The following is a 13,983-nucleotide window of genomic DNA, read 5'->3' on the forward strand; positions in this document are numbered from 1 at the left end:
AACGGCTCATGTTCAAAGAGACATTTTGCAGGGTTGTTATGGTCCTCTGCCTCATGAGCTGCGGGGCCCCTGCTCACGCTCCAGTAGTGAAAGGACATATGCAGATTCTCTTGTTGACACAAGCATATGCTGAGTTTTGTCCCTCACATGTCCCTCAACCCCCCCCCCCCCCCCCCCTTAAGCATACAGCCAGAGCCATAAGAGATAACTTATCATCAGAGATCATATCTAGCCTCCAGTGCTTTGTTCCTCAGTGATATGATGTCTAGAGATACAGTAGCAGTTCAGAGAAGCAGTTACTGTAGAAAGACCACAAGGATTCTTTATTTTCACATACAGATGTTTGTTTTTTTAAATATATATCTTTTTGTTTGAGTAATTCCTTACATTGCTGCCAATTACAACACTGTCCACTGAATGATTGCTAGCACATTGATTTCACATCACACTGACACAGACATCATGGACATAGACATGGAACCATTAGAAATGCTACCAGGCCAAATATATGACTGTATCTATAGACAATGAAGCCACTTCCACACCAGCCGACACACACATTAAGTTTCTAGATGATTCCAACATTTAAATTAGGATCTCTATTTGACCACATGTACACTCCAACCATTGACGACCAACAAACAAACAGTGTACCAGATATGTATTCATTGTTTCTTTTTTATAACAAAACAAATAGTACAACAAAACACCAACGACACTTTAAAAAATAAATTCACCTTTTCTGGGCGTCAACTTAAAAACAGATGTACAATTCATACTTCTAATCTCGACATATAAATATACAGTATATACAAAATAATCTTATAAAACAGAAAGAGGAAGATCAGTGTGTCATACTCTTAAATTACTAATGAAATACTAATCTTACAAAATAACATTATTGGTTCAGTAATTTCCTTTGAAGGCGTCCTTGGTACGATAGTCACTTCATGTATTTCTTTGTCTTTATTTAAGGGTGAGCTTGCATAAGGTAAAACAAGGCCTTATCATGAGTTTCCCTGCATGGAGCTACAGCGTATTGCATCTTTTGATCTTTACCTCCATTTAGCTGTGCAAAGGAATCAAGACAAGGCGGGGCACAACGTTTTTTCTTAAACACATAGATAAGGCTTTGTGATCTAGGCTGCATACATTCTTCAATAAAAAAAAAGGATTCGATTTACAAAAAACTGATAACCCTACACATCCTTCAAAAATGAACCGTTTTCAGTAGTTTTTGTCCCTTTTTGATTCAGCACAATGCAGATTTTTTTGTTTGCATAGCGCATTGCAGGCCACAAAATAAAATGGATCATTCCACAGGCTTGTTGGCAGTAAGTTGATTTGTTGATTGCTGATTACTGCATCAAGATAGTCCTCTTCTTCTAATCAACGTGTAGGCATAAACACCTTGGCCCGAAGCCCTTGGATGCACTTGGCCAGAGCAGACAAGGAGCATCCACAAGTCAGATTTGCTCATTATTTCCCGCTGTCTTTTCAGTCTTTACATTCTCACAAAGATTAGTAGCTTTAGTTTTGTTGAATCAGAAGAGCACACCGGCTCCATCCAGTTGTCAAGTTTTCAAGAGCAGCAACTTGCGTTTAAATAAATCCCATTCTCTCCACACTTGTAAACAGTCCACAAGAAATCCACAGTTGACAGTGAATAATATCTTCTATTTATTATACCTGGAAAAGAGGAAAAGCTCAATGACTACTTCAGCAGGGAATGTAACACCTGAAATAACAGAAGGTCGTGCTATAAAGAAACAAGAAAACAGATTGATATGAAATGAAAGGACTTACCTCAGTTGCAATGATGCATTCGTTTTTCTCTTCTGCTATTACAAAGACAGACTGGTACATTGAATCTCTGGAAGAACATATTGTTGATATTCTACACTCTGGCCTCTCGCTGTGGAGTGAAGATACGTCAAGTCAGTTATTGAGCACAAAAACAATCAATGGCCTGAACTTCTAATCAACATATTCACGTTTTTGTGGGATAAAATGATGACTTGTCAACGCCTGCAACACTACACAGTGACAAAAACACAACCATTCAACCCTTTCATGTGCACTTACCTGTACGTTCTACTCAAATGCTTTTTTTCTTCTATTGTCTTTTCACAGTTTTCATCTTTGTCCAAAAGGGACAGTTCGTCCTTGTACCCCGTGGAGGTTTTATAGTCCAGGTGGTAGTGGTTGACGTGTTTGTGATTGGACTTTTCCTTGGGACAGTCCACTTCCAAGTCGATCTTTTTATTGTTGTTCTTGAGCTCCAGAGTAGAGATGAGGTTCTCTTTCTGAAAGTTACCCTTGGAGAGGTTGTTCATGGTCTCTGAGTCCCGCTCCTTGTTTCTCTGCCTCTTGACGTGACGTACTACCACCACTACCATGCAGAAAAGCACCAGAACGGCCACCAGACCTACTCCCAAGCTGATGGCCGCCAAGCTCAACTTGTCATTGGACTTCCAGCCTATGTTGGGGCTGGGGGTGTTGGGCAAAGGCACGTCGTTGGACTGGCACTGATGGCCGCCGTACTGGGCAGGGCAGATGCAGATGGGCTGGCCTTTTGCTCCAATGGTGCAGGTGCCGCCGTTCAGGCAAGGTTGAGAAGCACAGTGGTCTGTCGGCTTCTCGCAGTGGCGGCCTGTGTGCCCTGGGGGGCAGGTGCAGGTGTAATCGTTGATGCGGTCTATGCAGGTGGAGCCGTTTGCGCAGGGGTTCCTGGCACACTCGTTGATGTTGATCTCACAGCGCAAACCTGTGAAGCCCGAGCGACAGCTGCACAGGCGGAGGTTGCCGTGGATCACACAATGCCCACCTATGCAAAACAAAACAACATTATAGACCCTAGTGTTTCAGATTGTTTCTAACACAAACATGCAGAATAGGAAGAACTGTGTAGAGAGAATGATGTGTTACCATTGGCACATTGCAGTGAGGTACATTTATCCACTTTCTTCTCACAGTTAAGTCCTGTGTAGCCTGCTGGACACTCGCATACGTAACTGTGCCCGTTATCCCTCTCTCTGCACTTGCCACCATGAAAGCAGGGTGTGTCCGCACAGGTCAGCGTCCTGTGTTCACAGTGTGTCCCTTCAAACCCCTGTGGGCACGCACACCTATAGCCATTCTCAGAGTCCTGCAGGGGAAAAGATATAAAGTTCAAATCAAAAAGCTCCCTGTCAGATGTTTTCTTTTGTCGTATCCTGTTCACAACTGCCCCAACGAACCCCATTCTCCTTAGTTTGAATTCTATTTACAGTCCACACTCTGTGAACTGGGTCATCCACTCACTTGACAATCGATAGCATCCTCCTGGACTAGCAGATAGACTGAGGCAAAAACAAAAACAGGAAAGCCTGTGTTGTGGGAAAGGAGAGAGAGAGACTTCCGGACTCACCAGGCAGTGGCCTCCGTTGCGACAGGGCTGGCTGTCACACTCCCTGACCTCCAAGTCACAGTTAACCCCGGAGAAGCCCGGCAGGCAGGTGCAGGTGTAGCTGCCCTGGCCCGTGTTCAAACACGTGGCCCCATTGCCACAGGGTTTGTGGTGGGTGCAGTAGTTCAGATCTGTAAACAAATGGGTGCAAACGTTCTTTTAATCCACCGCGTTACCATTTCATTCAGTTTGCTTATTTTGCTTGAGGCAGCTACACACCTTGGTCACAAAAGATGCCCCCCCAGCCTTCCTTGCAGGTGCACTGCCACGGCTCTTTGCAGGTACCATGTTTACAGGATGGGTGGAGTTTACACACATCACAGAAGAGTCCCTGCCAGCCCTCTCTGCATCTGCTCGCACATGAAACACAAATGAACACTCATGTTCTGCCCCCTGACATCGCCTCTTTAGCACACTCATGACAGAGAGAAAAAATACATTATTTACACACTGTACTCTTTTTCATCCACTATGTCGTAGCTTTAATACTCATAGAGATGATTTGAAACAGACACATCCAGTGTTACCCTTTTGTTATATAATTAAATACTAATGGATTGTTTAATGGTTCATCTGCTCTTAATGAAGGCGTTATTTCTGTCATTGTAAATGTTTATCATTGTATTTCAGCAGTTTGTGGATCCCCTGATGCCAATGAACAGAAATTGACATTTAATTAGATGATTATGATTAGCCTAGGCAATAAACATAGGAGTAAGTGAATACTCACTTGCACTCTCCAGGTGATGTACAGTTTCCATTCTTTTCATTGCACCCTTCGAGACAGATTGCTGTAAAAAAACAACAAGATAGGGGTATTTAAAGCTCAAGCTTTTTTAATTTGGCACTTATATAACAAGCTGTTAAGACTTTCATCGCCTTCAAATGTTTTCATGGCACAGTAAAACCTACTACCTGACCATTTCAATGGATAACAAGTGCTGCACGTTACATTGGTTTCTCGTGGTTTTATGGTGTTAAACGGCTGGTTAGAGCGGAGCAGATGCTTGTTCTCAAAAAAAAGAAGAAAAAAAAGAAGCAGGACAGCTGCCCCATTGTTATCGGTGGGCAGTTCGAGCCCCGTTTGCAGCTGCTGTCCTACACCGCCTCAACAATAGAACCCGCAATTTAGCAGCGCGTGGCGGGCGATAATGCCGCGATTAACCCCGGCGCGCGCTGCTGGGCGACCACCGCCCTGGATTAAAACCGCACGCGCCCGGAGAGAAAGTGCACCAAGTGGGCCTCTGTCCTCCAATTTCACCTGAACAGCTCCTCTCTCTCCGGCTGCCTCACACACACACACACCTGTGGTCATGTAACTGCTAACTTAGACATTACAGCTCTGAAATGTACAATATGTCACTTTGCAGTTTAGTTTAAGATTTAGGAACATTGCTTCGCGGACGAATAAAACAAAAGGTACCCACAAATTTTAGCCTAAAAAAAGCCCTTTTGTTCCTCTATACAGGCGGCTTTCAGCAACACATTATCTCCTGCAAACTACGTCACGGCCTGAAGACTTTTAGGCCAACTTCCTGTCTAAAATCTGTCTTGTGACCTTTTATCACAAACAAAGGAAAAAGTGTCTATATGGTGTCTTTACTCTTGCTTACGTTCTTGGCAGTATTCTCCCTTCCATCCCGGCAGACAGGCTATTTGCCCGTCAGGCTTGCAGGTGTAGTGGCCAAAATGGTCGTCTCTCGGTGCGCATATTTTGGAACAAGTGTCCCCGTAGTAATTGTCATTGCAGATGAACCGGTATGAGTACCTTAGCTCCGTCTGCGTCCCGCTCTGCACATCCGGGGACCACTCATGCCCTATTCCCAACTGTCTTTGGATGGCAAAGTAACTAATCAAGAATTCAGGGTTGGTGGTGTCTGTGAAGAACAGAACATATAGACATGCGTTTAAAGCAGAAACATTTACTATTAGTACATAATAGTTTCTGGTGAAGTTGATAAATCAATGTGTGACAATACACAATCTGTAATACTGAAATGTCCTCTTCCTTTCACATGTGGCTATTATTCCCCTGTTATGAGGGACCCAACAAAAAAGGTGTAAAATCCAGGAAAAGGCTGTCATTGTGGATTTTCTGGCACGGTGTTCTCACTTAAGGCTGTGTACACTTTCCCATGCGTGCCAAAATAAAACAAGGGAAGTGCAATTGTGTTGGAGAGGTTTGATTCTAAAGAAGTGTCGTGTGACTCATGAGGCATCCTATAACAAACACGGAGCCACGACGCTGCAAACGCCAGATGCATTTGCCGGCGCACTGAGTGAGGGTTATTGATGAAAACGTGTGACAGAGTGGTAATAAATCATCTGGGCTACACATGGCATGTCTCCCTCTAGTGGCGGGCTGCTCACCTCCAGGCAGGTCCGCTGCAGGAGAATACCAGGCTTCAATAACTAATGAGAAAGCACCCTGTGGAGACACATTAGGAAATAAAAGTCACCAAAAACATGAAAATATGTAAAAGGCATATTTAGTTAGCTACTGTATTTAGCCGAAATACATTTACATAAAATAATTACATTTCACTTTAATTCGCTAGAAATTAAGAACTAAGATGAAAATATATGAGAACGAATGCTTTCATAGTTGCAAGACATTGATTCAGTAAACCACTTAACATCTGATCTACAATGTTTGGCTTTAATGGCATGCATATGACATTGCTATGGAATTCAAATAATTAATAGGGCAGTAAATCGTGGTGCGTTTATTTAAGGTGAACTATAAAATAGTAAAATAAGCGATTGATGATTTTCTCCAAAAATATTTTTTCAAATGACATTTTTTATCACTGGGAGAAAGTCTGATTATTCGGATATAATTGATTACTAAATCAAGCGAAAATCCTAATAAGTTTGGTGTGTACACATTTGGTTGGTTTCAACATAAAAGTAAGTGACGCCGTGAGTCCGCACGGCAGGACAGGTGCTCTTACCGGCCAGGTGCAGTTGAGCGGCAGACGCAGCCTGGCGTCCTGCTGGATGCTGAAGGAGTCGGTGCCCAGAACAGGTGTGGTGACTTTGCCAAATATGCAGTTTCCAGGAGACACCACGGTCTGGAAATTCTTCAAACAAACCCTGAAATAAGTCCTGCAGCCAGTCATGCTGCAACCAAGTCCATTTGCCAGCAAACCTTTAGTATTCTGAAAGTGATGGAGATCTATCTCGAACACACCTGATCCCAGAACCTAAAAGGATACGAAAAGTGAGCACAACAAAATAATGCAACTTTGTTTTCTAGAAATAATGATTTCCTAATTTGCAAAGATTAAAAAAAACATGCTACCTGAGTAAATAATGTTATAACTATTGCGAGGATAGAGGTGAACCAAACGGCCATTCTTTAGAGTTTGATGTGCGTATCCTTAAAAAATCAGTTTCTCCTCCAACAAAACGCTCCTATTCCAAGTGGTGATGGCGAAAACGAAATAAAGTGATCAGAATAAATAAAATAATCCTTCTTCCAAAAGCTGTAGGACGAGATCCAGCTCCACAGCCCGTATCCAGAAGAAGAAGAAGAAGAAGAAGTTGAAAAAGACCGAGTTATCCAGTGCTAGAGGTTAGACAAATATCAGTAACGTCAATATCCACAAGTGAGTCTGTCTGCGGTCTTTATGTTGCCCATCCATCGTGCCGGTCAGATGATGTTTGAGTTTGCTGTGCTGATGCGAGGCTCGTGCTGCCAACGGTGATGCGGGCATGTGGCGGAGCATCAGCGCATAGTGACTCCCAGTGAAGGGTGTCTGACGTCCCTCCCAGTTTATATACCGCAGTGTAGTGCCATTACAGACACTGTCAGTCACTAAACACCGCCCACTCCGACTCTCCTCTCCACCTTCTTTCTGCTCGGAACACCATCATCAGTCCCTCTCATGAGGAGGTCTTTGCCTCACCTGGTCCAAAAATAAATCGCCTTTTTTACGCTTTGTAGAAGAAGAAGATGCAGATTGTTCATCCCTCAAACCTAAATACAGTACACTGCAAAAACAAATTAAGGTAAAATAATTCATTATAAACGTACAGGTTGACAAGGTCAGTAAATTCACTGTTGGCTGCCAGAGACTAAGAACAGTAAGCAATAGAAAACCAGGGATCACTGATTGTTTGTGTCTTTACGCGCCTGGACGCCCCGTGTCCCTTTTTACGTTTGTGACCTCTTGTTGCTTGTGTTTATTATAGATAGTGAGGACGGAGCGGGAGATAGCCCCCGCAGCTGTGTGATAATGGATTCTTATTGCAAACACTCTGCTTCACTCATAAATCAGCTGGGAACCCGCGTTTCACAAGAAATCTGGCGCGCAAATGAGTAAAGATTGGGCCGTACCAGACTGACTGTACAGGTTCGAAATCAACGTTAATGCCACAGTGTCTCTTATGAAATATCTACACATCTGTTCCACGTGCCATAAACAGACTTAATTGTTTTATTTTTTTAAATGTATCTTTTGGAAAGCTTATTTGAAGATAGACGCACGTGCATGTGTACATGCTGTGTTGCAGATAGAAGAAGAGGAAGAGAGACTTTATATTTCACTTGAAGTTATTGTTTATTATGCTTTTTTAAAAAAAAAGACCAAGCACCCAGCGGTTCCTGCACTTTATTTAACATCATAACTCACAATGCCCTCAATTGAAAGCACATTTGTATAAATTAAAGTCGAGATTGTGTCCTGTGTGTAGCCGAACAGTGTTTGTTGAACTAACATCCACGAGAGCCAGTTGAAAAAACTGTCCCCTGCTTTCAAATGTTTGAATAATTGTTCCAAGAGGGGAAAGAAAAAATGAACTCAAAGCAGTATATAAAGGTTGCTAAGCAAATAAATTCAAATGCCATATGCATTTTTATCTCATGTAAACTCATGCTGGGCACAGGCATTGTTACCTTTATCACCCCTGCAGCAGGCCAACTTGTCCGGCAGGATTTACAGTGAGGGAACAGGATTTAGGAACTGTTCCCTGGCCATGAAGGTGTCTGGCAGAACGGCTCTCCTGCCGAGATGACTTCATCTCTAAACCCCCACCTTTGACTTATAGGTTTGAGGTTCCACTTTAGGGCAGAGACAATGGACTATTGAGTCTGGAGCAGTGTGACTAAGAGGCCCGGACATCTCACAGCTCTGCTGTATTGAAGCGTTTGCCGTTCCCACCATTGACTGAATCACACAGATCCTGTGGAGGATCACTGCAGCCCTGTGCCGTACTTAAATCCTGTTCTGTTTTGTGTAGGAAAAATGACTTTAATTCACTTATCTTTGAGGCATCTCACTAGTTTATATGGCTGCCATGGACTCTAGAGCCCTATCAATCTCTTTTGTAGAGAGAAGTATACAGTGTAATGGTGCTCCTGCCCTCCCTTCATACACGTCAAAACATCCATTCACTTTAATATTTGATGGACCCTGGTTAAGGTTCCCCAACTGTAGCTCAGGTTACAACTCCTTGTAAAGCTTTGGCCTGTGCTAAACAAGCAGTGATGCTTGGACTGGAACTCCTTGCAGCATGAAGGAAAACACTGGCTCGGATCAGATATGAAGATGCACTCACCAGGCTTTCTTAATATTTACCTATTAATCTCCTGATTTTCATCTTTTTTATTTTATTTCTGTGTATATAATTAGACAGAGAGCCTGGCCTGGAATAATGAGACATCTTAGCTGCATGGGTTATTTACTCTTGGCCAATGCAAACAATAATCTAACAGGCACTTTTCTGCTGTGTTGCTCTAGAATAAACACAGCCTTGGAAACAGACACCGGCCCACCACAGATCCATCTCAGCCTTGTATAGGACATCATTTTTCTTTGTGATGGTGTTTTGTAAAGCTGACTTCTGATTGTTCTATGGCTTTTCAGCTGGCATCCAAACCCTAAAAATAACATTTTGATTGGGAAATAAAGAGGTTTGAAAGTGCCTCTGGACTCTGACCTATTAGGCAAGTTGCTATTTATGAGAAACTGCCTGATGCAATTGTTTGGTTCTTTGGCAGACAAATGTTTGTTCCCAGGAACGCTTGCCTTCTCAACATGGTCCATAAGTTATAGATTTTAACAAGATGTTTGAAATGTCATTACTCGAAATACTAATCGTTTAATCTAATCAGGGATGTGCTATTTCATCTTTTTCAAATGTAAGCAACTGACTCCAAAACACATCCACTCAAAACGTTGGTCTACAGTCACACCAACATACTGTTGATACTTATTTATTTCCAAAACACATGAAGATCATTGTGACCCTCATCAATATAGCAGGGATCAAAGACCTTCTTTGATTAAATTGTCCTCGTGCCATTTGTGCTAAATGCCAATATGTGTTTACAGTTAATTTGCACTGGACAGTGACTAAACAGTGAACCTGATGACACGAGTGAAAGAGACATACCGTCACCAGTGTGAAAAAATTGTGCTGTGTGTTTTTTTTTTTTTATATAGTGCGTCGCCTTAGATGCATTCAGACTGGGCAGACCACGTTCTCCTCTGCATCTGCCCCAATAGCTTCGCTGGGCTGCACGGCCCGATTTGGACCTGCTCTGGCCCCTGTTCCAACAGTCTCAACAGTCTGGGCAAGTGCAATAGGAAATTAGCTACAGTGCTAACAGATGGCCCCTTTTAGTCCAGAAATCCGCCCTGTTTAATGCACAGCAGTTTAACACTTCTTTACAGCGCATTTGATCTCTACGCCCCAATCTGTCCAGCCAATCAATGGGGCTTTTGATGTGCGCTGCCAGTGGATCTGAGGCATCTAAGCATGTCGCCCTCGGAGGAGTAATCACCTGCTGCCGCAATTAGAAAGGCAAAGGGTGGTTTCCTTCTCTCACAGCACCATGCTGCCCTGTATTAACTTTGTGCCTTCAGATACACAAATACTGTATGTCTGTTTTTTGGGGGGATATTTGTTTCTGCCTAAATTATTATTGGGGTCCAGGGTGTAAAGAGCATTTCCAGAAAAAGTTTAATGGGCTTAAGCCAAGGATTAAATGTTGAATTCCCCACTGTTAAGGAGAAAGCTTTATGTCTGTGGTCGGCTGCAGTAGATTGCTTTGACATGGCCAGATGATTAAAAGCACAAGGATGTCTGTGTGTTCTGAATTATGCGATATAAAACACAGATTGAATTAATATTATTAAATGTGTCACTTTTGGACCTAAAAGTGATTTCTGATCGACGTCTGCGTTTGTAAAGCTTTTAAACAAATGTCATAAATTACCTAGTATAAAAACCGCCATGGATGTCTGCTTCCACTCAGTTTAAACCTTCAAACCTTCAGCTGACACGAGGCTGAATTTGGAGACCCTGACATTATGGGTTCCCTGTCTAATAAGAGCCCTGCTCTGTTGTGGAACTTTCCAGCCACCCTCTTGCTTTGCTGTTGACAAAACACAGCCTTGTCCGCACTCCTCTACCCTTACAACGCAACCAACAACACACTGCTGGTCACTGACACCATGTTGTGATGCACATAGGCGTCATTACATCTGAGTGAAGCTATTGAAAAGACTGTTGGATGGCAGCATCGTGACATCATTTAGGCCTGCGGTGTAATTTACGGCTCAACAATGCACTTTTTAAAAAAGCCTCTGCTCAGGTTGAAGTGCGTAAATCAGGTCGGGGTGTTCTGAGGCCGTGTGTGTGACAGCTGTCTGTGTGCCAGCGTGCCAAGAGACTGCAGCACATACCTCCCTCTCACCAGGCAGGGGGCGTGATTACCCAACCACCCCTTCAATACTTGATATTGATCCTAACAGCAGCTCCACCTTTAACGCATGGAGTGTCAGCAAGGACAGGGATTACCACATCTGTCACTCTGGCCGCATGATGTCACATCCTGCTGCATTTTAGCAGATGCATTTCCATTTTATAGCATCTTTCTGCCATCATGGCCCTGTTGCTGCACTTGAACAGAAAATAAATATGTGAAGGACACTCCCAGGCACACAACGCATGAAAGCCAAACATGTTTTTGTGTCCAAGCAGTTCTTGAGTGATTACAAGGCTAATTGTGTGTGTGTGAGTGGAAGAAGCTACTGTAGCCTTGAGGAAATCCTCCCTCGCCAGAGTCAAAGCATCATTGCTTTTACGCAAGACAAAACCTCACAGCAGGAAAAGGAAAGAGATAAATGGAGGAGAGGGAAGACCGTGCTGGTGTGAAGAGGGCTGTTAAAACCGCACCAGTTAGCCAATCAGGAAGACCGGCCTGAGACTGTGAACCCTCAGGCCCTCGCTGCCCCACAATTCACACACTAATCTACCTGTTAGTGTGAGGTGTGAACAGGTGCATTCCCTTTATGTGCTGCACGGCAGGGTGTCTCTGTGTCCTCATGTGGTGTTTGGCAGCACAGATGCGCCACTGGCAGAGTTTGAAATAGCCCCTATTAATTGTCTTTTATTGAAGTTGCCCGGCTTTGTGAATCAGGGGAAATTTTCATCAAAGTAATAGCCAATATTAATCTTCAAAGTTGCAAGGATTTTTGGCCTCAATGTCACCGTAGGGGAAATTCAACATAATCACTGAACACCATCAGTGTGATTAGCATCTCGTAATTTCACCTCGGCATGCCACGCTGTTAGATGCTTTGATTTGGTGCGATAAGAGCCTGTGATTCTGGTTTAATTATCCAGAGACTTAATGATCTCTAATCTGCTTCTCTTCCTGCACTTCCTGACCAGGGGCACATGACCTCTACAGTATACAGCACTGTATTATTGTTTATGCAGACGGATCTAGAAGTATTTTCGGAGGGTCCAATGTTTTTTCCTTTGACGATTTGGAATTCCTATTTGTCCTTTTCCCATTGGGTCTATGCAGGAGCAGTTTCCTACCTTTGCTTCCGATTTCAAGAACAGAGATTCTTGGGAATTTGTTCTGTGGGAGTGTTATGTTTTAGGGTAAAGCATGAGGATGTGTGTCTTTGAAGGTGAGAGGCTAAGAGACTGCGAGGGTCATTTTCTATGCCTGTACGAGGCCTTGTCTTTGTCCTGCCAAGGGTCACCAGGAGCGTTCAGCGGTGAGAGTGAAATGTGACCTTTTGCTTGGATTCCATTTAGCTTGCTGAACTTTAGTTGACCTCATAACTGCTCACTGTGTACATACACACAAACCCATCTCCACTCTGCAGGACAAACAACAGATGCAAATCCTTTTGTGTGGAGTGATTGTTACCCGACCAAAAAACTTAAGGCCTGGCCGTGATGTTAACAGCAGTGTACCGTACAGATGGAAGATGTATACGTTTCCACAGCCGGTCTGTGTTCCTGTGGCCAATGAGCGAGTGGGCTTCACGCCATGGTTGACTCTGTCCATGCTTACCCAGCCTCGCACAAGTGGGCTGACTGGATGTCGTGTGATTAATTCTCTTAGTAGGAGCCTGGTGGTGAGGAGTCTGGGTGCAGCCTGTTTGTCTAGTAAAGGCTCATTGAGGATTCACTGATGAGATTGTGTAGAAGGGCTTCATGTCTACAGTGATGAATATGTTCTGCAACAGTGATGCTTTCAGCCAGATTTCTGAGGTCGGCCCGAAGCCCAGGGGGAGCCCCCTCACTGCCAGGCCTAATGGCCGAGAAGTGTTGTTCCAACTTGACCCTGTGAGTCCCAAATTGCCCCAGTTCTTACCCCTCTTACTTGGCTCTCATAGACAATTTTCATGTCTCTGTCCAATACTTGACATGTCTCAAGAACTCTGTGTTCTTCAGACCAAACTCATAAGAGAAATGTCATACTTTTAATATTCCCTCATTTCAAAAATGCATCACACTGCGCAGTGCTCAGATTTAAAAGAACAGTTTTCTTCCTTATGAGGAAATGTGGAACTGTGGAAAACCAATGTGTAAGAGGAGTGATTCCTCATTGCCGTCCAATGGCGTAGTGGCATAACGATGCCCGTTATGCGGCTCCGAGATGCACACATATGGATTTTTGATGTTTTCTTTCAAAGCTGGAGCACTTCTAATGGATTTAGATGAATAGTTAGCTGTACCATGCAAATTAATCTTTCTGTTCGGAGTTTGTGTTCTCATACACTCCATGATGATTTATTAGCCAGGGTGATGAATGATACTGATATTATGAGGACAGACCTTGCACATTTTAGCAGGGGTAATTTGTTTATCTTGCAGCTCTATGCTGTAGGACCAGAGCAAACAATCAGTGCAGTGCAACACTGTGATGCTAACCATATTACATATAGAGTCATGTGTTTATTAAGCACTGAGAGAGAGAATACTGAGTGTTGCACAACTTTCAGGGAGTGCAGGGCACACTAACACGATATGCAGATATCGCATTTCATTATCCTCCCACAATATTGAGCTGTAAGCTCCATAAAGATGATAACATGAAATCATGAAGTGATTCATGATGATTACTTTACTTACTGTAATAATTGAATTGATGCTACCACATATGTATCATTTTTCCAGTAAATAAACAAAAATCTAGCAACTCCTATGTATGCTGTGTCATGACAGTAAAAAAAAAGTATTTCAATCGATATGAAAAACAATTATTCACACTAACAGGC

At 43.2% G+C, this 13,983-nt stretch overlaps 1 protein-coding gene across 1 annotated transcript; it reads right to left on the minus strand.

Moving 5' to 3' along the window:
* Positions 1-296: 296 nt before the first annotated feature.
* Positions 297-6,806, minus strand: LOC139297377 (delta-like protein 4). Its single transcript, XM_070920015.1, has 11 exons — positions 6,753-6,806; positions 6,403-6,654; positions 5,819-5,876; positions 5,062-5,325; positions 4,179-4,239; positions 3,668-3,798; positions 3,410-3,579; positions 2,929-3,148; positions 2,086-2,827; positions 1,807-1,915; positions 297-1,689 (listed from the first exon to the last, which is right to left on the minus strand). Exons 1-11 carry the CDS (start codon positions 6,804-6,806, stop codon positions 1,684-1,686), a joined length of 2,067 nt encoding a protein of 688 aa, XP_070776116.1. The 3' UTR covers positions 297-1,683.
* Between the last annotated feature and the right edge of the window lie 7,177 nt (positions 6,807-13,983).

The sequence above is a fragment of the Enoplosus armatus genome, chromosome 15 (assembly GCF_043641665.1).
Source record: "Enoplosus armatus isolate fEnoArm2 chromosome 15, fEnoArm2.hap1, whole genome shotgun sequence".
NCBI classification, from domain to species: Eukaryota; Metazoa; Chordata; class Actinopteri; order Centrarchiformes; family Enoplosidae; genus Enoplosus; species Enoplosus armatus.